The sequence below is a fragment of the Haemorhous mexicanus genome, chromosome Z (assembly GCF_027477595.1).
Source record: "Haemorhous mexicanus isolate bHaeMex1 chromosome Z, bHaeMex1.pri, whole genome shotgun sequence".
Lineage (NCBI taxonomy): Eukaryota > Metazoa > Chordata > Aves > Passeriformes > Fringillidae > Haemorhous > Haemorhous mexicanus.
In genome coordinates, this window is record NC_082381.1 from 81,663,687 (window position 1) to 81,689,486 (window position 25,800).

Genomic DNA, 25,800 nt, shown 5'->3' on the forward strand with positions numbered 1-25,800 from the left:
AAGCACATCCCAGTCCCAAAGCATCTCATGAAAAACCCATTCCGACTCAAAAGCATCCCGGCACAGCCCTGACAGCGCCAAACCGCGATCCCCCCCAGCGCCGGGGGTACCCCCATTCTCACGCAGCCCCGGACATCCCCAGCAGGTCCAGCCCCGCCGCGCCGGAGTTGCCCTTCCCGGGCCGAACTACATCTCCCATCGGGGAGCGCCGGTCCGTGGGCCGGTCCAGGGCGGGAGCCGGGGCGGGGCGGGCAGCGCCCAACCCCGGAACCGCGCTCAGCCCCGAGCCCGGAGCCCCCGGACCGGCAGACCCGGCCATGGCCCGGCGGTGCCGGTGAGTGAGCGGCTCCCGGGGCTGCGCTCGGGGCGGGGGGCACAAGCCCGGCTCGGGGGGTGCGGGTGGAGGCGGACGAGGGGTCCCCCTCCCGCAGACCCCAGGCTGCGGCATCGGCGATGGCTCGGGAAGGCCCGCGGGGAGCGGCGTGAAGGTGCTGAGCTTTGCCCGGACCTCGGGGAGCGAGCCCTCCGCACGGCGCCGTGCAGGGACCGCGCGGGTTCTCTGATGGGTGGGAGTCTGGCCGCCCAGAGAAGATGAGCGGAGCCAGGAGACACGTCCCCGGCACCACTTAAAAAGTGTAGCTTCAACTTTTGCCGCTTGATAAGATGCTTGACAGTGAAAACTTTGTAGATGGGTGTAGGGAGCTCATTGTGCTCTGTGGATTGGGTTTGGAGTGGGTTTTGGGACAGCTCCACTATCACTGCCATGGCAAGGAGCAGCCAAAAGCTTCTAAATGTTAAAAAATTAAAAAGCACAAATGCTTCTTCTCCTTTTCCTCCTTTACCACCTTGGAATACTCTTGATGTCCAAGGGGCAAATGCCTGGCACAGTAGACATCTACAGCCCAGTGGAGAGTGACACTTGTGGGGTTGTGTCTGCATGGCTGGATCTGCACGTGGAAAAGCTGTAAGGGAGCACTTAAAGGGATTGGTGACTGTGTTAGGGCCAAGGTTGTCCAGCGTCACCGACTGTTGGATGGGGATGTAAATTCCGGGAGTTGCGTCAACAGCCCGGCATCATGAGCCATCCACAGCTCTCTGGAGCTGCCAGTGCCTGGAGTTTGATGGTGGCTCGATGTCTGGAAAATCGGCAGGGCTGTGCCAGAGGGATGTGCTTAGGTTTCCATTAATCCCCCATATCGTGTTGTAGCGATTGGATGTTGGAGTGGGCTTAGGTTTCAGCCTGCATCAGCATCCGAAATGCTGAGTGCTCCCAAAGGGCTGAGTCAGCTCTTTGAAGAAAGAATCTGTGTGACCCAATGGGACACTAGATCCCACTTGTGGGGTGGCAGGATAGGGATGAGCAGTGAGACTGACACCTGCGCTGGGGAGAGGCTGTTGGAGTGATGGGGTGGTTGATGGCACATGTGTCGTACCAGCCAGAGATGGGCTGGGGGGCAACAAACAGTGACAAAGACACCAAAATCTTTGTGGCAGTGTGTCTTATATGGCAAAAGTAGCAAATGAAATAGGCTAATAGCACCAGTATTTGGTGTTCTGCTTTTGCCACTGTTGGGCACAAGATCTGATGGTCCTGCAGGTGCTGAGGAGCTGATTGCTGGGCTTGGGGTTACTCCATAGACCACAATTTCAGAGCCAGGCCCCTCCCTCCAGCTCCCCCAGAGCCTGTGGGACTTCTCCAAGGTGGACAGGGACATGTTCTTAAAGGGAGAGCCCTGGAGTTTTCTCTCCCTCATGCCCAATGTGCTTTGATACAAGTGGACCAGGAGGACTTTTTTTTTATAAAGTCTCCACAAATCTTTGTTGCTCAGATAAATTCAGGCTCCCTGATGTGCCTCCAGGCAGGGGAGCCTGGTGATGGTTTAGTCATGAGACAAAATCACCATGAGTCGTGTGCAGGGTTAAAGTGAAAACCCAGCCTCTTAAACTTCATCTTGGTAATTAGCACGGGGTGAAGAACAAAGAAAGAGGATATCGTAAAGGGGGAATTGTCAGGGGTGTTAAATATTAAGTTGTCTGCTGCCAGAATTGGTTCCCAGTGGCTGCTTTGTATTCATGGTTGAACAATGGATGAGGTGACTAAATGGGTTTGGAGCATCACTTGACACTGAAAACTTTAAAGGACAAAACTGGGCTGCAAAGTCACGATTCCTGTAATAAAGGTGAAAGTATTTAAGGTTGGGCAGAGCTACTGCCACAGCTTCAACTCCTCTTGCAGACAGAGCGAGGTGCTGGCAGCCTGTCTGCACTTTGCAGATGAGCTCTTTATTCACATGGCCACCTTGGATTTGGGGTTTATCCTCCGAGTGCCCAGTGCTGTTTAATCCTATCTTACAAACCAGCCAGCAGCAGTGGGACAGCTTGTTTCTTTTCATGCAAGGTAGCCTCATTACTCTCCTCTGGATCATGACTCTGCTTAAAATCACAAGATTTGGGAGAGAAAACAAAAACCACCCCAAACCCTCTATTGGATTTTGGTGGGCTTTTTTTCCGTTTGCTTTCTGATTGTGGCGCTCCTGTGAGTGCGGGGAGGGGATGCGCCTTTGCCGGCCTTTCCCGCTCACCTGGCAGGGAGGTGAGATGCCAGCCGGGATCCCGGCTCTCCGGGAACCGAAGCTGGTGGAAGCAGCGCCCGTGTGCGGCCGCCCCTCCTGGCCGGGCTCCGCTCGCCTTGGCACACCCCGGCCGGAGGGTTGGCTGGTCACGCATCCGTCACGGTGCTGAGAAAACACGGCGGTGACGTTCTGGTCCCCTCCTCCTGCCCGCGGACACCCGCTGCTCCCGGAGCGGCCAGCTCGGAGCATCGGAACGCCCCACGTCATGGAGAGGATGGAGCTGCCGGGGACGTGGAGATGTAGCGGTGTTCCTTTCTTATGTGCTTAAAAAGACATCTGTGGTGGAGCCAGGCGGCAGGCAGGGATCCCCAGGAAGCCATGGCCAGGTAAGCGCTGGGGCACCATGCCCCGGAGGGATGAGGTGCCTCCTGCACGGGCCTGGCTGTGTCCAGCAGCTGAGTCGGGGGGGAATTTGCAGCAGCCCTGACCGCAGGGATCTGTCACTTTGCAGGAGGTGCTGAGAGTCTCCCCGTGTGCAGGAACCCCTCAGGCCAGGCAGTGTGTCCATCCCTGCTCTGACCACAGCAAGGGCAGTGAAGGTGACGGGTCCTCTGGGGCACCGTGTCCTCCTCACCGCCCCTGCAAAGGCAGAGCTGCTGCCCTGGCTCAGGGGCTGGGTGTCTGTGCCACACACATGCCCCTCGAGGTGGCTTGAGTACTGCAGAGATAAACCCAGACCTCCAGAGTGATCCAGCTTAGTATTTGGGGGAATCCACAGGAGTAGGGGGGAATCTGTGCCTCTGATCCATGTGGAATCAGTGTGTGAGGAGCAGCCCTGTGCCCTGTGCCAGTGTTGTCACCAAGATGCCCCCACTTGTCCCACCTGCTCCCATCAGCACCGAGTTGGAGGAGCAGTGATTTTACCCTATTTGACTCTAAAAATCCCTCCAAAGAACTCTAGTACTCTGCTACAGAGCCCTCCAAGGGAAATTAAACCCCCACGACAGGCTTGTTTTTCCCCTGTGTCAGGTGTGCAAAGTCCCTTTGTCAGGGCAGGTTCCCTGCAGGCAGTTCCAGACTGGGCACGTGGAGGCTTTTTTGCTCCCGCAGCTTTTTTGCAGAGAAGGCATTTCTCCCTTAACTTGCTGTCCTAATTCCCTGGTGTTGTGTGGGGTTGGAGATGCCTCCTGGTAAAATCTGCAGTGTTTCTGTACTATTTCCTGAGCTCAACTCTTGCCAAGATGTTTGGGGAGGAGGCGGCAGCACCTTGCAGTGGAAGAGGGAGGGTTTCCTGGCATCCCAGCGTGGGAAATGGGTGTGTGTCCCCAGCAGGAGCTTGGCCCCAAGCATGGTTCAGACCTGACCCTGCCAGGGCAATAGAGACCAGTTGTATGTTATTGACCCTCTTTAAATGAATGCCCTAATTGCAAAGTGGCTGGGGTTAGTGGTGCTGTGGGTCTCGCAGCCCGCGGTTTGCAGTGGTGTTGGTAAAAATAGAAGCGGTCAAAAAATGGATTTTTATTTTTACTCCATAAAGTGTGTCCTGCTCAGATGTTTTGCTTTCATCTCGAGTTGAGGCAAGGCGGCTCACTGCTTCCACAGAACACAGGGAAAAAGCTTTGTTTTGGGTCAGCTGGGAAGCTCCGGCACAGCAAGCTGCAAACATGCTGTTTGACTTTGACACTCTCCCTTCTCGTTTTCTTTTTTTTGTTTGTTTTTTTGAGGAATTAAAGGTCGCCACAATGTCATCTTGGAGCAAAATAACAAGTTAGCATTACAGAAAAAAAAAAAAAGATTGTTGAAGCAGGCAGTGCATGAGCAGGCACCTCTGCAAGCTGCAGCTTGTGAGTGAGAGGCAGAAGGTGTCTCCGGGGATCCTGGGAGACCTAGCTCTCACCTGGGACAGAGCCAAGTCTCCCACTGGAGGATGTACACTCTGTTAACAAGGAAAAAAAACACAGGGCACAGACCAAGATTGTTTTTGGGGGCATCCTTGGCCCAACACTGTGGTGGGTGATGCCTGCAAACACCATTCTCAGCATCTTTGTTGAAGTGGTGTCTAAGTGGCAATGTCCAGCAGCAGCCACAGGGTTTGACCCTGGCCCAGCCACAAAAGTCAGAGCAGGATTAAATCCACCAGCTCAATCATCCAGCTTGCACATCCCTCTGAGGCAGATGAGTGTGCAAGGGACTCAAGAGGCTGCAAAACCTTTCTTAAAAAACTATTTCTCTACTGACAGTGGCAGTGATGGCTCCCTCCTGTGTGCCATGGGCTCCAGTCCATGGTGGGGGGGAGGGAAAGAAAGAAACAGCCAAAAATAGAGCAGCCTCGAAGAAGTTCATAAATAATAAACCAGCTTCCTGAAAGGGAGATAAAAATCCAGAAACTCCTTGAAGCCCTGGAAGCTGCTGTCAATTTTAGATGGAGCCACACCAGCAGTATCAGATATTTCTTGGGCTTAAAACCCTGAATGAGAATTGGCAACGAAAACACTATTTTCCCCTCCTTTTTTTGTAAATAAAATGTGAAAACTTAAAAAAAAATATTTTCCAAAATAATTTGCAAGTCCTGCTTGGTGGAGTGTGCATTTTATTTTTTCCCACCTTGAGCTTTGCAGTCCCTAGATAAGGCACAAGTGAGACACAGGCATGCCTCCAGAGTAACAGGTATTTATTTTCATGTCCCACACTCTCTGGCATCCCCAAACCTGCCAGTGTTGAGGGTGAGGGCTTGTTTGGGCTCAGTGTACCTGTCTGTATTTCCAGAAGCATCCTGCTGCTTTGTGGCTTCATTCAGCTTTGCTGGTTTTGGCCAAGGTCCTTCTGCAAACCCTCCTCCCCCGCCATGCCTGGGACAGCCCTGTGCTGCTTCTGGTTTGCCTTAAAGCCAAGGAGGAGTTGAGGCAGGGATGAAGGTTTATCCCAATCACAGCCTCATCCCACCATCACTTCCTCCCTGTCCTTATTGCCCAATTTTGGCTGGGCTCAGCTGGCCTTGCATCACAAATACGGTGTGGATGAGAGCCCTGTTGCCCTCCTGGGAGGCAGGATCCAGCGCTGGGTGACACAGTTGGAGTGGCTGAAGCTATCCCCATCCCATGACTGAGCTCCCTGCTGGCAAGTGAGGGCTCTGTGGGAGTTGGCTGTGGGACAAGTTGTTTAACTAAACCTATCGCCTGTTCTGGCTAATCACTTCCTAATGCCTCTATAATCCCATTTAAAGCAACTGGCTGTCTAGAAAGTTACTGGCTCCCAGGGGAAGGTTAGAATGACCCATCTGGCCACACAAAAAGTTCCCCCAACTGCAAGGTCTTGTCCAATATGTGCTTCAATGGATAAAAACTCATGTTTATCGAATGTTTTGTCAAGCCTGTGCACAGATGCTGCTGTGGGTTTACACATGGCCATCCCTGTAGTGGAGCAATAAAGCTTAGGTGGCATTCAGGACCTCTTTCTGCCTTACTTTTCTTGGGGAGAAAGATCTTTTGAGGCACAGGATGCACTTGTTCTGGATTGCCATGCCTGTGCCAGAGAGAGGGTTCTGTAATTCATTTTGGATCTTTTTCTTCCTTTTTGTTAAGAAGACCAACCTCATAAGAGGGAGTCTCTGCAACTGGTTTCATTTGTGCCCAAAAAGAGGTTTTTTTCTGTCTGGTTTGCCCACAGCCAGCAGCTTTACAGCCCCAGATCCTGGGGAGGTGTGTTTGCTGGCACCAGGCAGCTATCAGGCAGCTGGTCTGCAGCTTTGCAGCTCCTCTCCCTCCTCTGCTCCTCCTGCAGCTGTGTTTGTTTCTCGCCCTCCCATGTCCTTACTTTACTTTCCCCCCCGGATCCCGGGCGTTATGCTTGGCAGAGCCCAGCCAGGCTGTGGCCAAGGAAAAGCCATTAGGCTCTTGGCACAGCCCACTTCCCGGGGGCCAGGCAGGGGGGAGTGGGCTGGAGCTGAAGCACAGCCTGGAGCCTTGCTGGATGGAGGAAGGGCCCTTTGGGCCCGCTGCTCACTTCCTACAAGTTTTTCTTCCAGAAAAGTTCTTTTTCACCCAGAGCTGCTGTAAAGCTCTGAGCACATGGCAGGAGCCAGCCATGCTGTGCGACTTACTGCAGCCCCTACATACCCCCCAAAACCAGACATGAGCCACTTTATCCCAACCCCATCTGTCTCTCTGTGGGCTGGGGAGAAGCAGGGATTTACTCACCTTCACCGCAAAGCATCACCCAAGTGGAGCAGTTGGGACATGCTTGGGACAAGAAAGGGGTGTTGCTGCAGACAAATTAAATCTGCCAGGGAAGTGGTATGATTAAAATTAGGATTGGCTGCATGGAATTCATTACATGGCGTATTTTATAGCTCTCAGTTATCCCTTTTTCTTAAGACACTCTCAGTGGGCTGATCTGGCTCCTGTTCTGCCTCCTACTGCCACTCAGTTTCCACTCCTGCCTCACTGAAAGTCTTCCCAACAACAAAAAGCCATTAAATATGGGAATGATTTGGTTGTTGTTGCGCTGGGGTTGTTCCCCATGTAGGGCTCAGGCTGTTCTCTGCATGTGTTGTCTTGCCCAGAGTAATTGGAGATGATGTCTGGTACTTGGAGCACAGCACCTGGCATGTCACAGATGGGTGGAGGAGGCCGGGGGGAGCAAGTGCATGACCCGCTGTCCCTTGATTCAGAGGTTCTCTCAGACTATTTATATCCTCTCCTTTTTCAGAGATGGCTGTTCTTGGACGCAGTGGAAGTGGGAGCTCTCCTAACAATCTGGGGTCTTCTCCTGACAACCCCAGGCGTGCTTCCTTTCCACACCACTGGAGAAAGCTCTAGGAAAAGTGCAGCACCATGTACACCTTCCTGCCAGAGAGCTTCACACCGGTGAAGCAGAAGCCTTCCAAGGAGCTGAGGCCCATGTTGGGTGCCATCCTGCTGGGCCTCATCCTGTTCATTGCTGCCGTGGTGGCCTGGTGCTACTACACGGTGTCCCTGAGGAAGGCGGAGCGGCTCAAGACGGAGCTGATGGACCTGCGGGCGGACGGCTTCGTCATCCGCAACCAGCACGGGGAGGTGGTGTTCCGGCTGGCCTTCCGCTCGGGCAGCCTGGACCTGGAGTCGTGCTCCAAGGAGGGCGAGATCCTGAGCTGCTCGCGCTCCAGCCGGGGCCCGCTCAACTTCTTCATCCAGACGGTGAAGCCCAAGGACACGGTGATGTGCTACCGCGTGCGCTGGGAGGAGCTGGCGGCCGGCCCGGCCGTGGAGCACACCATGTTCTGGGAGGACGCCCACTGGTACGGGGGCTCCGAGATGAGCATCCAGCACTGGCCCATCCGCCTGGCCGGCTACCAGGAGCCCGTGCCCTACGTGACCAGCGACGTCTACTCCTTCCGCGACAGCTTTGGCGGCATCCTCGAGCGCTACTGGCTCTCCTCCAAGGCGGCGGCCATCAAGATCAACGACTCCGTGCCCTTCCACCTGGGCTTCAACGCCACCGAGCGCGCCCTCTTCTTCCAGGCCCGCTACAAGGACTCGCCCTACAAGCCCCCACCGGGCCAGCAGCCCTTCCCCGAGCTCAGCTACCGCGTCTGCGTGGGCTCCGACATCACCTCCATCCACAAGTACATGGTGCGCAGGTACTTCAACAAGCCCTCCAAGATCCCTGCTGAGAACGCCTTCCGGTACCCCATATGGTCCACATGGGCCCTCTACAAAAATGATATTGACCAGGATAAACTCTTGCGGTTTGCTGAAAAGATCAAGAAGTACCATTTTAACTGCAGCCACATTGAGATTGATGACATGTACACCCAAGCCTATGGAGACTTTGACTTTGACCCTGTCAAGTTCCCCAACGTAACAGAGATGTTTGCAAAGCTGAGGGAAGATGGGTTTAAGGTCACTCTGTGGACTCACCCTTTCATAAACTACAATTCCTCCAATTTTGGTGTGGGGATTGAGCGTCAGCTGTTCATCAAGGAGCCCTCGGGGCGGCTGCCGGCCATGGTGGAGTGGTGGAACGGCATCGGGGCCATCCTGGACTTCACCAACCCAGCAGCCCGTGACTGGTTCCAGAGCCACCTGCGCCAGCTCCGGCACAAGTACGGCATCTCGTCCTTCAAGTTTGACGCGGGCGAGACCAGCTACCTGCCCAAGCAGTTCAGCACCTTCCGCCCACTGTCGGACCCCAGCATCTGGTCGCGGCGCTACACGGAGATGGCCATCCCCTTCTACGAGCTGGCCGAGGTGCGGGTGGGCTACCAGTCCCAGAACATCTCCTGCTTCTTCCGCATCATTGACCGCGACTCTGTCTGGGGCTACGAGCTCGGCCTCAAGTCCCTCATCCCCACCGTCCTCACCATCAGCATGCTGGGGTACCCCTTCATATCTGCTGACATGATAGGTGGCAATTTCTTCCCCAATAAAACCAATGGGGCGGTGGAGATCCCCAACCGGGAGCTGTACGTGCGCTGGCTGGAGCTGTCGGCCTTCATGCCCTCCATGCAGTTCTCCATCCCTCCCTGGCTCTACGACAAGGAGGTGGTGGAGATTGCCCAGAAGTTCACACAGCTCCACGAGTCTCTTGTGGCCCCGCTGCTGCTGGAGCTGGCTGGGGAGGTCACCGACACGGGCGACCCCATCATCCGTCCCATCTGGTGGATCTCGCCCCGCGACGAGGCCACTCACCGCATTGACTCCCAGTTCCTCATTGGGGACACCCTCATGGTGGCTCCTGTGCTGGAGATGGGCAAGCAGGAGCGCGATGTCTACCTGCCAGCGGGCAAGTGGCGCAGCTACAAGGGGGAGCTGTTTGAGAAGACCCCGATGCTGCTCACCGACTATCCCGTTGATCTGGACGAAGTTGCCTATTTCCTCTGGGTTTCCTAACAGGCTTCTAATCAGCTTTGGAATAACCATGCCTTACCTAGGACTTTCTAACAAATAATAACTCTAATTGCACATTTCATTTGAGACTGGGGTGGAGGAAGGGAACTAAATAGACTTCATGTTCTTGGGGATAATTGGATAATTTTTTTTTTTTAATTTGGGGATCTATCTTAATTTTTTTAATTTTGGTCTGGTGGTAGGCTCTGATTGGAATACAGTAGGCAGCAATTTATCTGCATAGGTCAGAAAGGAGTTGTCAGTCTGTCTGCAGACATGTGGTAAACCCATTACCTTTTTAGTTCTCAAGGATTTCAAGAGTTGAAAGTTGCTTAGTGCCAGTGGGGAGCATTCCTAGTCTTGTGGGAGCACCTGGCACTGCGTATGGGGGTGTGTGCTGTGGGAGGATTGCTACAGCACAGCCTGCCATAAGTTTTTTAATATGGCAAATATATTCAAATGGATATTTTTAAGAGCATAAAGCAAAATAGAGTTACATATATATATATTTATAAATATATATATACACACCTATTTTTTCCCCCTTCTTGCCTGGCATGGCGCTGGACTAACAGTTGCCCCATGCTCCTGCTTTCCTGGGTACCAGGCAGGCCAGGTCACTCAAGTGATGTCCATGTGTTTTAACTAAATGGGTTGCTTATTTCCTGCTGGGACAGCTGCATCCCACCTGCTCACCCATTTGACTTCCTCTGCAAGGCTCTTGTCTGTGTGTTTTGCCCGGGGCATCAACATTGCCTTTCCTAGAGCAGCACCGCCTGTACCAGCATGTCCCATTTTTTAAAGCACTTATGACCCCGCTTGGTTACATGATTGTCCTGCTGATTCCATCCTTTTTGGTTTTTAAGGACAGATGAGGTTTGTTGCTGGCAGAAGGGCTGCCTGGAGCAAAGCTATCCTCAGACACTGCGTGCGGTGCGTCCCTGGGAACAGCCGGTTCCTGCGAGCAGCACGTGTCGTGGATTGACAGTGCCGTTTGCCGGTAGCCTGTGGGTGGAAAGCACCAGCTCTGCTAACTGATGGGTCTGTGCCAGCGGCTGTTCTCACTGCACCCACGGAAATGTTCTCATCTAACACGAAGTTAAGCTAATACCCATCTCAGGTCGCCGTTAGAGGTGATGATTTTGTTGAGGCTTTTCCTGAGTCAGCCTTCCTCTCTCCCTGGGAGAGTCCCGGGGAGCTTTCTCAGGCAGTGTTGGTGTTGCTGGAGGTGGGATTGCTGTCAGAGGCTCCTGGAGCGTATGTGGGGTGATGTCATCCTGCACCCCAAGTCCCCAGCAGCTGCCTCTTTGGCAGATTTCCCATTTGGTTTTGTAGGGGAAAATGCATTTACAGAGACCCGAGGCAGGGCAAACAGGATTGAAGTCTTCCTGAAGGCAATCATTCCTAGCTCTGTCCCATCTGGGAACGTGTGTCAACCCCTGAATTTTTAATGAGCTTCTGCAGAATTGAGTTGTGATGGCTGGGAAGGGTTGGGCACCTTGCCCAGGCTACAGCCAGCCAGGGACAGCTCAGCATCTGTGGGGCTTCTCCTGGAATTGTGTCTGGGCTGGGCATGGGTCTGGCTCAAGACAGCCACGCAGGAAATTGGTGCATGTTTTGGGTAGGGTTGGGTACCATGAGGATCTTCCTCAAAGCCCATCTCCAGCCACAGAACTTTTCAGGAGGCAGAAAAGGAGATGCACTAAGCTTGAGGGTTGTGATGGGGTGCAGGAGGAGAAATTTCAGTGTTAGGGGCAAAATCTGAAGTGCTTTTGTAGTTAGGAAGCGAGGAAGTTTGGTTTCGTGGACTCCCTTAAGACCTGAATCTGCTCTGTATAATTTAATCCCAAAAGTGAAATGTAGGGGAGCCTTACAGGTCCCTGGCCAGCTGGAGCACCAGCATTTCCTGAGGCCTGTTTGTGTCTCAGGCTTTTAATTCTGAAGGACTCAAGTTTCTTCTCTGCCACTGGTGCAGATAATGGTGATGTTACAAGTTACAGACATCCTCTGACAAGGAATTAATCCTGGAACCTCAGTGTCATGCATCAGGGCGCTGGCAGGACTTGGCCGTTGCTTGCAGGGTGATGTTGAAGGTGAGGAGATGAGTCTGGCCAAAGCCTTTAGGAAGGGCCAAGTGGAGGGAGCTTCTGCAGCCCTAGAAGTGCATGAAGACCATGTTTTGAGGGGCTCCAGCTCTTCCCTTTCAACCTTTTCTCATTAAATACTTATCATCCCTTGGCATGGGAGTCACTATGATGCCTTAAGAGGCTACCTAGAACAGAGGCTAGACAGTATTAAAGGAATAGTTATTTATTAAATGGCCTTCAAAGGATACACTTTGGGCAGTACAAGGGCCTGGCCATGGCTCCACCCAAGATGGACAACAGGTCACAAGTTTTCACACTTTTATAAGTTTTGGTCCATTTCCATATTGGGGTTAACTGTCCAATTACAGCTTCAGGTTATGCAGTTCCATCCTCCCAGATTGCTCTCCTCAATTCACTGTTCATACTTTTTTGGGCCTGAAACTGCAACAATGTCCTTGGTTCTCAGGCTGGAAAAGGATTGTTTTGTCTGACTAAACTGTGAGGAGAACTTGCTAACACTTTATATGAAGTTCAGAGTTATATATTAATGCAGTACAGAATCTGACATGAAAGCTAAAACTTATGGCATCAATTAAGTGGAGGAGATGTTGTTGCACAGCTCAGCTGCCAGTGCAGAATTGGGATTTTTGGAACAGGACTTCATGGGAAGAATCCTGGTATGACCATGAGATACTGTCTTCTCTTCCCCTGGTTCTGTGCCACTCACCATATGCATCACTCATGAGGAATGAGGCTGTGTGAAGAGAAACACAGTGTAGCTGTTAGTATCCTTCTACTATTAAAATGATGGGTGCAGCCAGATGAGTGCCTTCAATCTCCTTGCAGTGGTTTCAGGCACTGTCAGGAAGGTCATGGAGGAAATTCTCCATTAGACACACTGCTTCTTTCCCCTCCCCTGAAACAGAAAGGATTTTATTAACAAAGTTAGCATTTTCTTTTATTTAACTATATCAATGAATGGGTAAGATCATGGAATATCCTTATTTTTCTAAATGCTGTAATTAGGGCACAAGTGGACATGGCTGTTCAGTGGTCCAGCAAGGAGAAAGGTAAAGCTGCTGAGAGGACTATGAGCTGATGTGGGGGATAGGCTCAGCAGTGCTGCCTTAAGCTGTCTCACAGGCTTCTAGATGGCCTTTCCATCCAACTTTTTACCAAAACCACTATTTCTAACACTATGCTGTAGCACTGCAGGACTTGAGGATCTCTCAGACCTTGCAGTCCAGAAGCTCTGCACAGATACCTTGGGAACTGCTGCTAGGGATATTTCTCTGATTTACACCACAGGTCACTGGCCAAAGCTGGGTTTATCTTGTCTCAGCCAAGAAAAATCCCCAGAGAAGGTTTGGGAGTTGGATTCAGCCTTTTCACACATGATGCTTATGTGATAGAATTTTGAAGCTTGCACTGTTGTGAATCAGGTTTTCTGGATGCTTGTGTTTGTACATGCTGTCCTCTGTCAGACTGTAATGATGGTGGGTCTGTTTTTAACCACTTTTCTAACTGCTAATTGGTATGAACTGTAACATGAATCACCTTGATTGAGATAAAATTTTGGAAAACAAAAAGAAGTTTATGTCCATCTGTACCAAGTTGGTGGGGCTGGTGGTCCAGGGAGATTTGGGGCTTTTCTTACCCTAGTCTTCACTGAAATCAGGATGGAGCTTGTTGTTTTATTTATTTAAAGCTTGCAGCCTGCAGTTTTTGTGTTTGTTTGAAAAGAAAAAACTGGCAGTAACCTCACTATTGTGTTTGCAGTGGTGGCAGACAGTCCCACTGGATGGAGGATTGTCCTCCCTTAGGTCCTGACAGCAGAGACTAGCTGTGCCTTAGGGCTGGCCATGAAAGGCCATGTCCAGGTGAGCCCCAGTGTTGTGTCAGCCCCCAGGAGTGGGGACCATACACACCTCTAGGGTCGTGGCCCTGTTTCTATGGACATTCACACCAAAAAAGATTTATCAACACTGAGTCTGGGGATTTGCTAGTCCATGCTGCTCTCAGAGGACACACACTTCAAGACTGTTTGTAGGGGATGAGCAAGAGAAGCCTGTTCTCAGCTTCCCTTTGGCTCTCCAGAAGGTCCTGACTGTCCCCACCGTCCCCATGATTCCCTTTTCCAGATGGCACTGACAGCAAGGATATGGATGGAGTAGATGTTTGTGGCTATGGGAGGGCCAGGAATAGAGCATGTGAGACTTATTTAGGAGCCTGCCTTGCCCCACATCGGCCCCTTTGCCCCAAATAATGTTTTTCTTTCCCTTTCCATTGTTACCACACAAACCATAGCTGCCTTATGCCATTGGGCATCACTAGCAGTGGCCAACCCATACAGCATGGCTTGAGGGTTGAGAGGGACTTCACTCCCTTTGCAATAAAAGACATTTTCACAATGCTTCTCCTTTGATTTCTTCCTTGGGTGCAAGTGCCATCCATGCACTTGACTGATGATCATATGGGGGATGAAGCTGAAGACCTTCAGGCAGGTTGACAACTTAGAGCACTCACAGCCTTGCAGGAGATCCTCACTGATGCAAAGGTCCTCCTAGGAATTGGTGCTTTGGGTTTGAGTTTGGTTTACACCCTCACAAAACCTGGTGCAGTGTGTAGACAGCGTGTCTGAGGCTCACCATGGACAGGGGGACAGTGAGGGGGGTCAGCTCTCTGCTGGGTCTCAGCTACATGGCAGTGCTTGAAAACACATCCACAACTGTGCATGCACAGGGAGGAGTGTTAGTGGCAAATCCAAACCCCAGAGGAGCTACAGCAGAAGCCAAATTTGTTGCAAACTGGATTTCAAGGAGGTGCCTGTGGGTGATAGCAGAGCAGTGGCTGCTGGCCCAGGAGACTCAAGCTGTGAGCGTGTCCACGCCTGCCTGAAATCACAGCTTTGATTAAAAGTAAGGAAAAGCCAACAGGCAGGCAGAGCCCAAGGCTGGGGGTGACTGTGGTGAAAGGACAAACTGACAGCAGCAGGGCTCCTTTGGGCCCATGGCCAGGCTGGTAGCCTCAGGAAAAAGAACAGCCTCCTCAATCGGGGCGTGAGCTGCCAACCTGCAGATCACTTGTCCCAGGAGAGCCATGAAGATGGTTTGTGCTGACACAAAATCCCAGAGGCCAAGCAGAGAAAAACAGATTTTTATTTGTTTGGGATTTTTATTTTGCCTGTAGGGCTGGGTGTTTTTTAGCTCAGCAGTCATCAAAGAGTGCAGTAAACTTCCCCTGCCAAAAAACAGGCAGCCTGTGGTGAGCCAGGTTCTGTAGGAGAGTCTCATGTCACCAGCACCTCCAGCAAAGAGCACATGCACAGCACTGGGAATGTAAAAATCAACCAGGACTAAAGCTTAGCAAGGCAATCAAGATGAATCAAAATGTCCCTCCAACAGCACACAGCCCCTGTGTGGCAGGGGACATGGAGAGGTGGCTGTGGTGCCACCTGCTCACAGGCTGCCTCCAGCACCTGTCCCCCGTGGCTTCCTGTGGCTCAGCTGGGCAGCAGGGAAAGGAGCTGAGGGACAGATTGGAAAGGGATTGGGGGAGACACTTCTGCAGCCATGGGACCAGGCATCCAATGTCACCCCCAGGGTTTGCAGGAAGTCTCAGTGTTGCCTGTTTTTCTCCCCATCAGCTTGGGGTGCAGGTGGGTGGCAGAGCTGTGTGTATGCAGAGCACATTGATTACAGGGGCAGAGGTACTGTTTGAGGGTGATGAAGTCTGGCTCTCTCCTCTCTCAGCACTGTGGGCATGAGCTTTGCAGAAAACTTTTTTTAGTGCAGGAACAACAGCTAGAGGAATTATGCTGGGCCACCCTGGGATCCTCTGGTTCCCCCCAAGACCAGATGTGGGGGACCATTTGGAGCTTCAAAGCAGCAACTGTAGAAACACTTTCTCAGACTTTGGGGAGATGCTTTGTTGGAATCTACCATCCTGGTGTGGGAGAAAGCCCATGGTAAGGATTCGGTGGTGTCTTGTTAACCCTGAGCACAACTGCCAGAATGAACACTGCTTTCCCTTTCACATCCCTGCATTAAGGCTAGTTTTTCCTCTCCACTGCCACACCACTGACAGCATTACTGCAATTTCAGCTACTTTCAGGGGCATCTAAAAAATGTTCTGGCTCATCCCACTTGGCACTGCTGCTGTGTCCATGCAGGGTCCTTGTGGAATGAAGGACCTACTGAGGGATAACAGGTTTGAGCCAGTTTTGGATCTGCTTCCTCTGGGCACCAAACAACCTCTGGACTGAGTACAATGCTCCCCAGACCCATTTTGTTTCCTTCTTGTATGAAGCAGCCCTGGGGCAAACCCCTAAAAAAAAAGCTTTCTCTTGCCCTGGGGCCACACACAGCTTTACCTCCCAAGTGCCCATGGAAGTGTGCTGGAGCCAGCAAAGTGGTCTGTCTCTCACTATGGGAAGGCACATTGCAGCCCAGAGACCCTTGGACTCTCTTAAACTGTCCAGTCATGTCAACCTAAAATTTCTTTTTGCTTAAAAACAGCAGAAAACAGTCAGGCAATAGTGGAGAGTGTTTCACAGCCAGCCTGGTTACCCGAAGCCTTCAGGAGCTGCTGGGACACCTTCATTCTGGAGAGGTCACCTCTGTGGGCAGAAGGATACAGAAGGATCCACCCGTCGTGGGCAGGGATCCCCATTAACACAGGATGGGAAAACATTCTCAGTGGGGAAATTGAGGCAGCCTGGTAATCAGGCAGGTTTGTTAATTGTCTGAACTCTCTGAGGAGGCCAAATTCTCTCTTGGCACCTGACAGATTACACCTTTGTCCTTAACATGGTCCTAAAACACACATGGAGCCTACTAAGTATAAATTCCTGCATGACTTAGTACTAAGATTTAATCTTGACTGCCATGAGATATCACCACATTTTATAGGCTTACCTGAATGCAGACCATGGACATGGATCTCAGTAATTTATAAAAGGGGGAAAACAGCTGCCACAGCACTAGCAAGTGCTGTAGCTTTCTTACTGCTCAGATAGCTCAGGCCATGGGAAATGCAAACCCCTAAGTCCTGCATCAGCCCCTATCTGATATGCAGGCTGAAAATTGGGTGCCTTCCTCTTCAGGATAACCACAGACTGCTTTCTGTAAAAAAAAAAAATTACTTTGCTGCAGCTGCCTCCTTCACTAAGCACATGAAATTTTCTATGTCCCAGGGGATCATCTGTGTAACTGGGCAACAAAGGAGACCATGTAATTGCCTTTAGACAGAAGAAGCATGCATGGCACTTCTTGGTGGGAAAAGATTATGAGCAGAGACTGTGTTTCTATCCACTACACTTGTCACAATGCAGTAACAAAGACACCCATCCAGTACACATTTTAAAAAGTTATTGTAGAGCAATTGCCACACAAAACAGAGGTCTCCGTGTCTCCTTGAAATTTCAGTCTGAAATATTGATACATTAAAAATTATTAAAATTGCCAGGTCATTAAAGCCACTAGTAAATTAATCACTGAGTTCATTGCACAGCTGAAGAGGACCCTGTTAGGAAACCCAGAGGAAATAGGCAACTTCGTCCAGATCAACGGGATAGTCGGTGAGCAGCATCGGGGTCTTCTCAAACAGCTCCCCCTTGTAGCTGCGCCACTTGCCCGCCGGCAGGTAGACATCGCGCTCCTGCTTGCCCATCTCCAGCACAGGAGCCACCATGAGGGTGTCCCCAATGAGGAACTGGGAGTCGATGCGGTGAGTGGCCTCGTCGCGGGGCGAGATCCACCAGATGGGACGGATGATGGGGTCGCCCGTGTCGGTGACCTCCCCAGCCAGCTCCAGCAGCAGCGGGGCCACAAGAGACTCGTGGAGCTGTGTGAACTTCTGGGCAATCTCCACCACCTCCTTATCATAGAGCCAGGGAGGGATGGAGAACTGCATGGAGGGCATGAAGGCCGACAGCTCCAGCCAGCGCACGTACAGCTCCCGGTTGGGGATCTCCACCGCCCCCTCCGTCTTGTTGGGGAGGAAGTTTCCTCCAATCATATCTGGCAGTACAAAGGGGTACCCCAGCATGCTGATGGTGAGGACGGTGGGGATGAGGGACTTGAGGCCGAGCTCGTAGCCCCAGACAGAGTCGCGGTCAATGATGCGGAAGAAGCAGGAGATGTTCTGTGACTGGTAGCCCACCCGCACCTCGGCCAGCTCGTAGAAGGGGATGGCCATCTCCGTGTAGCGCCGCGACCAGATGCTGGGGTCCGACAGCGGGCGGAAGGTGCTGAACTGCTTGGGCAGGTAGCTGGTCTCGCCCGCGTCAAACTTGAAGGACGAGATGCCGTACTTGTGCCGGAGCTGGTGCAGGTGGCTCTGGAACCAGTCACGGGCTGCTGGGTTGGTGAAGTCCAGGATGGCCCCGATGCCGTTCCACCACTCCACCATGGCCGGCAGCCGCCCCGAGGGCTCCTTGATGAACAGCTGACGCTCAATCCCCACACCAAAATTGGGCGAATCTATGTGTGTAAAAGGATGAATCCACAGAGTGACCTTAAACCCATCTTCCCTCAGCTTTGCAAACATCTCTGTTACGTTGGGGAACTTGACAGGGTCAAAGTCAAAGTCTCCATAGGCTTGGGTGTACATGTCATCAATCTCAATGTGGCTGCAGTTAAAATGGTACTTCTTAATGTCTCTTGCAAAATTCAGGACTTTATCCTGGTCAATATCTTTCTTGTAGAGGGCCCATGTGGACCATATGGGGTACCGGAAGGCGTTCTCAGCAGGGATCTTGGAGGGCTTGTTGAAGTACCTGCGCACCATGTACTTGTGGATGGAGGTGATGTCGGAGCCCACGCAGACGCGGTAGCTGAGCTCGGGGAAGGGCTGCTGGCCCGGTGGGGGCTTGTAGGGCGAGTCCTTGTAGCGGGCCTGGAAGAAGAGGGCGCGCTCGGTGGCGTTGAAGCCCAGGTGGAAGGGCACGGAGTCGTTGATCTTGATGGCCGCCGCCTTGGAGGAGAGCCAGTAGCGCTCAAGGATGCCGCCAAAGTTGTCGCGGAAGGAGTAGACGTCGCTGGTCACGTAGGGCACGGGCTCCTGGTAGCCAGCCAGGCGGATGGGCCAGTGCTGGATGCTCATCTCGGAGCCCCCGTACCAGTGGGCGTCCTCCCAGAACATGGTGTGCTCCACGGCCGGGCCGGCCGCCAGCTCCTCCCAGCGCACGCGGTAGCACATCACCGTGTCCTTGGGCTTCACCGTCTGGATGAAGAAGTTGAGCGGGCCCCGGCTGGAGCGCGAGCAGCTCAGGATCTCGCCCTCCTTGGAGCACGACTCCAGGTCCAGGCTGCCCGAGCGGAAGGCCAGCCGGAACACCACCTCCCCGTGCTGGTTGCGGATGACGAAGCCGTCCGCCCGCAGGTCCATCAGCTCCGTCTTGAGCCGCTCCGCCTTCCTCAGGGACACCGTGTAGTAGCACCAGGCCACCACGGCAGCAATGAACAGGATGAGGCCCAGCAGGATGGCACCCAACATGGGCCTCAGCTCCTTGGAGGGCTTCACTGGTACGTTGTCAGTCAAGTGTCCGTCTTTGGCACCCTCCTTCGGAAAGTTCCCATGTTTTCCCAAGCGGTGGGTAATCCGGGTGTCCATTATTCCTTTGCAGCCTCAATACCTGGTTAGCAACTTTGCTGCTGAATTTTTTTACTCCAGCTGGTGAAGAGAAAATCCAAGATGCTGCGTGAAGCTATGTCACAATATCCTTTCCAAAGCCTGGGTGCTCACACCTGCAATGGTTTTTCATAGAACAGAGAGTTATGAACACCAAAAAAACCCCAATTAAATCTATCTGAGGGCTGCAGCTCCTCTGCTCTGTCCGCAGCCCAGCCTCGCTGCCCTCTGGCTCTGGCTCACTTTGCTCTGCAGTGGCAGCCTGCTCCCTGGCAGCTGTGTTGAGCTTTTTTGGAGCATGTCTGTGCCAGGATTCTTATGACCCTCTCTTGGCTGCAGCCTCGCTCTGTCCCACTGAGCAAGGATGAAGGGATGAGACTCAGACTAGAGCCTAGAGGAGAATGGGGCCAGGGCAAGGGGCTGGTACCTGAGCATACAAGCTGGACATCACTGACTGATCTGTGTTTACATTAATTATGAGCCTGCTGGATTTTCTCTCCTGCCCACAACCTTCCTGTATTAAATAAAGGAGGAGAAATGCTGCACTGAAGTTTCCAGCCTCCCCCTGCTGCTCTGCACCACACTCCCAGGGATGCAGCTGGAAAAAGATGTTTTATCTCCCTGCACTTTGCTCCTTCCCTGAATTGCATGGGGATGTGGGGATGTGGGTTTCTCTTTCCCTTCAACTGCCTCCCCTGCTACCTATTCCAAAGCCATCACCCAAGGAAAGCCCCTCTGGCCCTTGCAGGGGAAAAAGGGAATCTTCCACTACATCTCTGTCTCTGATTTTTTATTATCATTCAGTTCTCCTAATTTATTACAACTCAGTAGCTCCCAGGCTTATGCCAGGCAAGATGTTATACTGCAGTAGGGCTGGAAGATGTTTTGGTACAGAGTATGAGGATAGGTGTATTAAATTGAAGTTGTTGCAAGACCAGGACTGCATCAAAATCTTGTTTTGCTGAGAAATGCACAGAAGGTGACATGTTCCAGCTGCATCAAGCATCACCAAGCCAGCTAATGCAGCACAGCTGAGCATCTACTGTCAACAAAAACACAGGCAGGAGAAACTGAGGCTGGAGGCTTGAGGCAATGCATTCTGTGCAACCAGGTTTGTGTCTCCTCTGGTCCCTTCCTGAGGTCTGTGTGATCTGACAGGATGAAAACTAGGAGCAGCCTATATGGAGAGAGGAAAAGGAGCCAGCTTGCTCATCTGATCTGTGCCCAGCAATAAATGGCTGGGTGTATTTACCCATGTCACTATGACATCGGTATCTAAATAAACAGAGATGATAAACCACCCAGGGAGCCATTAAAAATGTCAGAGGTCACCACATTTTGGATTGATCACAGCAGATCCCAAACCACCCAAATTAACTGCCTGGTTAGTTTTTGAAGTGCTTTCTTGGGATGAGTGAGACTTAGCCAAGAAAAAGAGCTGGACTGGATAAAAGTGTTCTCAGGCAAGCCCTGGTCGGGGGAGGAGGGTAAGAAAAGGAAGGTTATTGCTGCCCCAAAGAGATAGTGATCCAGGACATGGGTTGTTTTGGGGAGCAGGTTGGATTACATGTGCTCGGGGCACTCTGCCAGCCCCAAAGTGCTCAGAGCTGGCAGGCTCCCAGGGCTGGCCTGGCTCCTGACACAGGCCCGGGTGGTTTCCAGCGAAACCATCGTGTTTTTGCAAAACAACATTTTCACTTTGAAGGTGTTATTGTGTGCTGGGTCAGTCCTCAGTTGCTGACTGAGGAGCTTTCTTCCTCTTCTTCCTTCCTCCTTTCACTGTCCCAGCCAGCCTGGGGACAGGACTTTCCTTTAAGACAAGTTGCACCATTTTCCAGGGTGAAAAAATAAGGAATGGAAAGAGAAGGTTTTCTTCTTTCTTTTTTCTTCTTTCTTTTTTCTTCTGTCTTTTTTTTCTTTTTCTTTTTTCTTTTTTCTTTTTTCTTTTTTCTTTTTTCTTTTTTTTTAATATTAAGCAACACATTAAAAACTCCAGGACATCATGACTCAAAAATCTGTCCAAGAATAAAGGATGTGAGGGAAGTTTCCAACCTTTCTATGCAGTGATTTCACTCCCACAGAGTTGCTTTAAATCCCTTGATTTCCCCAGGAGCAGAAGATCCGGGGCAGAAAAATCCTATACGAGCAAGCCGGAACTCCTGAGCCAAGCTGTCCTGTCTCCAGGGTTTTTTGGTTTTTCCTCACTCCTGTGATGTCATGGGATGCCATGTTGATACCCCAGCCCTTCCCCTCACAATGAAGAGGTGAGATGTGAGTGCTCAGTGGGGAGAGCTGGTACTGGCACTTCTGGAGGCAGCACAGGATGAAATTGGGATTCCTAGCATAGATTCCACCAGGGTAGAATAGTTTCTGAAGCTGCACTCCCATCCTTTAAGGCTTATGTCTCCAGAAAGCATTAAACATCTGCTGGCCTAGCTGTCAGCCTGAGTGATGCCCAGGGGTGGTGGGAAGGACTTTTGCTAAGGGGTGCACAGAGGTGATCCAGAGCCCAGATCCAGCCCTATCCCTGCTCCATCCATGGGGTTATGGCATCACAGAGACCCTTGCCTGGGAATATTTAACTGGTCCATGCAGAGCCTCTCTGCTCTGGTGAGTGCTTTATTAACCCCCCCCAGAGTGCAAGTGCTCCCAAGCCAGGCTGTGCTGAATTTTCCCACAGTGCCCTGAAAGCCAGACATCCCCTGGACACCAGCACTGCTGTGTTATATTTGGGCTGCTTTATCCAGGGCTAATCAGGTGTGGATCTGGGCCTGTCTGTCGCCCAGGCTGAAAGAAGCCAGGATACCTCACCCAAGGATCTTAGCAGCACTTAGCATGCACAGATTAAACATTGACATAACTGTGATAAGGCAAAAATGAGCCAGGACTTTAGACCCTCTTATAGCTAAATGGGAGCTTCAAGGGTTTCAAGTGATGAAACACAAATCAGCCAGGTCAAAGGGCAGCTACACACCTAAACCCCTTAGTGCACCTAGCCTCAGTCTCCTTCCCCCAGACCAAATTTGTCCCTAGAACCTCCCCCAGTCTCTTGGCAGCTGTGTCACAAAGTTTGCCACAGCTATGTGATTCCTGAATCCTCAGATTTTCAGCATTCTAAGACTCTGAGGCTGCCTCAGTTGGTGCTAAGAGCACCAAGGTCATGGTTTTGATCCCTGTATGGGCCATTCACTTAAGAATTGGACTAAAGGATGATCCCTGTGGGTCTCCTCCAACTCAGAATATCCTGTGATTCTGCATATGTTTACCTACCTGGTGGTTCAGGGAGAGCATCACTCTTTAAAGAATCCATCAGGAAACAATTCTTCCTTTAAAACAGAATGGCAGTTTTCTATATTGAAGTTCCTTTTACAGGTTATCAAACACTTAGTCACTAACAGGTGCTTTTAGGGAGATTATACAACATGTCCTAGCAAAAAGAGCCATAGGTAGCTAAACATAATAAGCCATAAACAAACTACTGCCCTGTCAAATGCTGAAAGAACTGATTAATCATTTACCAAGCCCTTATAGACTGTTTAAAATGGACATTTTTAGCAGAAAAGTCATGCAAAGTAGTAAGCAGTTCCCATTAGCTCTCATTTCCCACAGCAGCTTGACAAATATGGGTGGTGTTTGGGGGATTTATTGACAATAAAGGGACTCAGGGGAGGTCTGCTCACCATTTTTTTTCTGTGCATATAGATGGTGTGAGAAAAGAGGTATCTGCTGCCTCTGCAGTTGAGGAGGGAGAGCCAGGGTTATCACATGAGCTGCCACAGATTAGCTGCAAGCCCAACAAAGCTTAACACAAGGTGGAAGTGGCTGCAGAGGGTGAAGTGACATTGCTCTGCAGTCCATGTGGTGCAGGTAGGGACAACAAAATCTCTGCCAGCAGCACACGGCACTTACAGAACACCTGCAGCAGAAGGAGGAGGTGGAGAGAAAGGACACAGTCAGAGTCTGTCCCTCAGAGTGGTGCAGGATCCTGCTCCACCTGGAAGCACACTCATTTGTGTCCTGGAGCAGGGAGGATACCAGCCCTAATGCTGAGTGCACCCCTCACCCCAGGTCTGGGCTTTTAGAAGTGCCTGATGGCTCCAGTGATGGATGGGGATGACTGGCCTCACTGCTTCAGCCCTTGGCCCCTGGGGATCTCACCCAGCTCCTTGGGCTGGAGCAGCAGTTTGGTTCATATTAACCCCCTGCCAGCCACAGAACTGGATCAGCTGGCAGGCCTGTGGCTGTACCCTGCACGTGGAGAGACCTTCACCAGCCCACACCACCAGACAACTCCGAGCAGGCCTGTTTCTGGAAACCATCCTGATTCTGGGGACTCTGCCCTGCTCCCCATGGTTCCTGATGCCTGAAGGGTTTTTGTCTCACCTCAGCGTGAGGGTGGCTGCACAGACATTGCTGGTCTCTGCCTGTACAGAGTGCTGCTGAAAAGCTGATTACCCTGTGCAAGTCTGACAGTGTCATAAACCCCCTGGAGCCTTGCAAAGCCAGCTCAGGTCTAGAGCAGTAATATTACCTGAGATTTTTTTCTAATCCAGAGGATTCCAGTCCCTCAGTACTGGGGAAAAAAAGGTAGAGTTTACTACACAGGTCTTTCATTCCTAATTGCTAAAGGAACAGTAACTGGAAGATCCATTCCTGTCTTCTTGTTCAAACTCCTCCTCTGAAGCCAGCAGAAAAAAAAGCCTTGCGAAATCAACTTTTTCCCCTGTTTCAGATCTCTCTCTGACTCCTCAAGATGCACACAGTGTCCATGCACTGCTCCAAGCTGCCAGTAGTGGCCACAGCATCCCACTGCAATCTGGGAGCTGCTCTGCCCATATCCTTGGGAAGCAGCTCCATCTGCCGAGCCAGTGGCCCAGGCTGACACCCAGGGACCATTGCCAGATTGTCCCAGGGCTGTGGGGTGACTGGTCATCAGGCATCTCCTGGGTAGCACCGAGCTCATCAGACCCTATTTACCAGCATCAGTGCTTGTGATGAGCTCCAAGGGGATTTTGAGGTGCCTTCCCCTCAAACAAAACAAACAAGGAGGGGTTAGCAAAGCACCAGTGAGGGGAGAAAAGGTCCTTGTGTGCCACAGCTGCAACCATGTGAGCAGTCTGAGGGACTGTGGAAATACAGGAAAACGGGGGGGGGGGAAAGGGTGCTGTCATCTCAGTCTGCTTTGAATGAAGTCAGTGGGCTGAGCTCATGCCAGGGGCAGGAATGAGCCAGGCAGTCACCTGGGGCTCAGCTGGGCTTCCTCCCACTTCGACCCATGCTCAGTTGGCAGCTCCTCTGAGAGACAAAGCTCCTGGGAGCTGCCTGCAATAGAAAAGAGATAAAGAGGCTCAATTGTTGAAGGCTTTTCTCGAAGAGGAACTGCTCTTTCTTGCTATTCTCTTGTGACAATGAGTCAGACAGGGCAGGGCATGAGGGCAGGACCAGGTGGGTCCTTGAGGGATGCTTCAGGCTCTGCATGGGTTAAGCCAAGGGCCTGCCAGGGTGAGGGGGGCTTGGCCATGCAGCTCCTGCCTGCACCTGTGGGACTTCTTGTGGCACTTATGCACCCACAGTGGGAGATGAGGCTCTCAGACAGGCTGAGTGCATCTGCTCTGGGCTCCCCATGGATTCAGTCTGTTGCTCCCATAGGAGCAGGTCTGCAAGGACTCATCCAAACCCAGGCATCTCTGGTGCTACTACTTTATCCCAGTTTAGACCAGCTCAACTTCCCAGCCATGTAAAAGTTTATTTTCCCTTCTGCACCCATTCTTGGAGATTCAGGATCTTTCCTGTAGTTATTTTCCTAAACATCTGATGCCATTTGATGTCTGTGATCAAAGGTTCCAATGCAGAGAAAACCTGCCAAAGGCCAGAGAGCTGAAAAGAAAGTCAATGAGCACTTCCACCTCGCCCAAAATATGTTACCTTTGAAGAGAGGAGGATTTCACCTCTAAAATAACTGAACAAACTCCCCAGAACCCCACTGCTCCTCACTCTGCAGGTAAAGTGTGAATTTTGCCATTTCTTTTCTGGGATAACTCTAAGGGTAAAGTATTGAGCTCATATTTTAAGCCTCTTCCTGCTGTCTCCAGTGTCACAAAGCACTGTTCAGGCTACCAGACTGGGGTAAAAGTGTAACAGGCTGTGCTCTCCCTGAGCATCTCACAGGTTTAGGGCTAGCAAAATATTTGTCTCCACTTCCTCTGCCAGCTGTTGTGTGCTGGAAAGCAGTGCCTGTTCCACACCAGACAGGGCTGCAGTTGGTGTGTGGTGAGTGACCCCTGTGGTGTGGCCAGTACCACACCACAATCTGGAGATGGAGTTTCACTTGATCATTACTTGATTAAATTCACCTGCAACATGATGAGAAAAAGCAATGCACCCATCAAACTGATGATGGAGACAAGAACAAGGCTGCTCCATGGGTCTTGGGCTGGCAAGGACTAACTGATGAGGAAATTTCGTGATCGAGGGTCAGCAATTACAGGACTCTCCTGCTCCGTATGGGAGAGGCCAGAGCTGGAAAACAGCTTGCTCTCTCCTAGGGACATCCCAGGAAAAGCTGTGAAAGCAATTTGAAGAAAGCCTCTGTATGCATGAGGCTAGGCCATTCCTTAACAAAGCCAGTGTAGTGGGGAAGAA

General features: G+C 51.6%; 2 protein-coding genes across 3 annotated transcripts in view; one reads left to right on the plus strand and one right to left on the minus strand.

Moving 5' to 3' along the window:
* The first annotated feature begins 248 nt into the window (after positions 1–248).
* MYORG (myogenesis regulating glycosidase (putative)) lies at positions 249–13,118 on the plus strand. Of its 2 annotated transcripts, none has more exons than XM_059836573.1 (2): positions 249–334; positions 7,281–13,118. In XM_059836573.1, exon 2 carries the CDS (start codon positions 7,406–7,408, stop codon positions 9,440–9,442), a length of 2,037 nt encoding a protein of 678 aa, XP_059692556.1. In that variant the 5' UTR covers positions 249–334; positions 7,281–7,405; the 3' UTR covers positions 9,443–13,118. The 2 variants fall into 2 exon arrangements, with proteins under 2 accessions (XP_059692556.1, XP_059692557.1); XM_059836574.1 differs by lacking the exon at positions 249–334 and adding an exon at positions 543–2,959.
* A 1,548-nt stretch (positions 13,119–14,666) lies between these two features.
* LOC132322220 (myogenesis-regulating glycosidase-like) overlaps positions 14,667–25,800 on the minus strand; it is a 31,820-nt gene continuing 20,686 nt past the window's right edge. Inside the window, exon 2 of the mRNA XM_059836572.1 lies at positions 14,667–19,274. Coding sequence (XP_059692555.1) covers positions 17,053–19,140 — 2,088 coding nt within the window. The 5' untranslated portion in view covers positions 19,141–19,274 and the 3' untranslated portion in view covers positions 14,667–17,052. The remainder of the gene's footprint in view (positions 19,275–25,800) is intronic.

What these genes read in the sequence shown, in the direction of transcription:
- MYORG (XM_059836573.1), top strand. Translation starts at nt 7,406, where the DNA reads ATGTACACCTTCCTGCCAGAGAGCTTCACACCGGTGAAGCAGAAGCCT.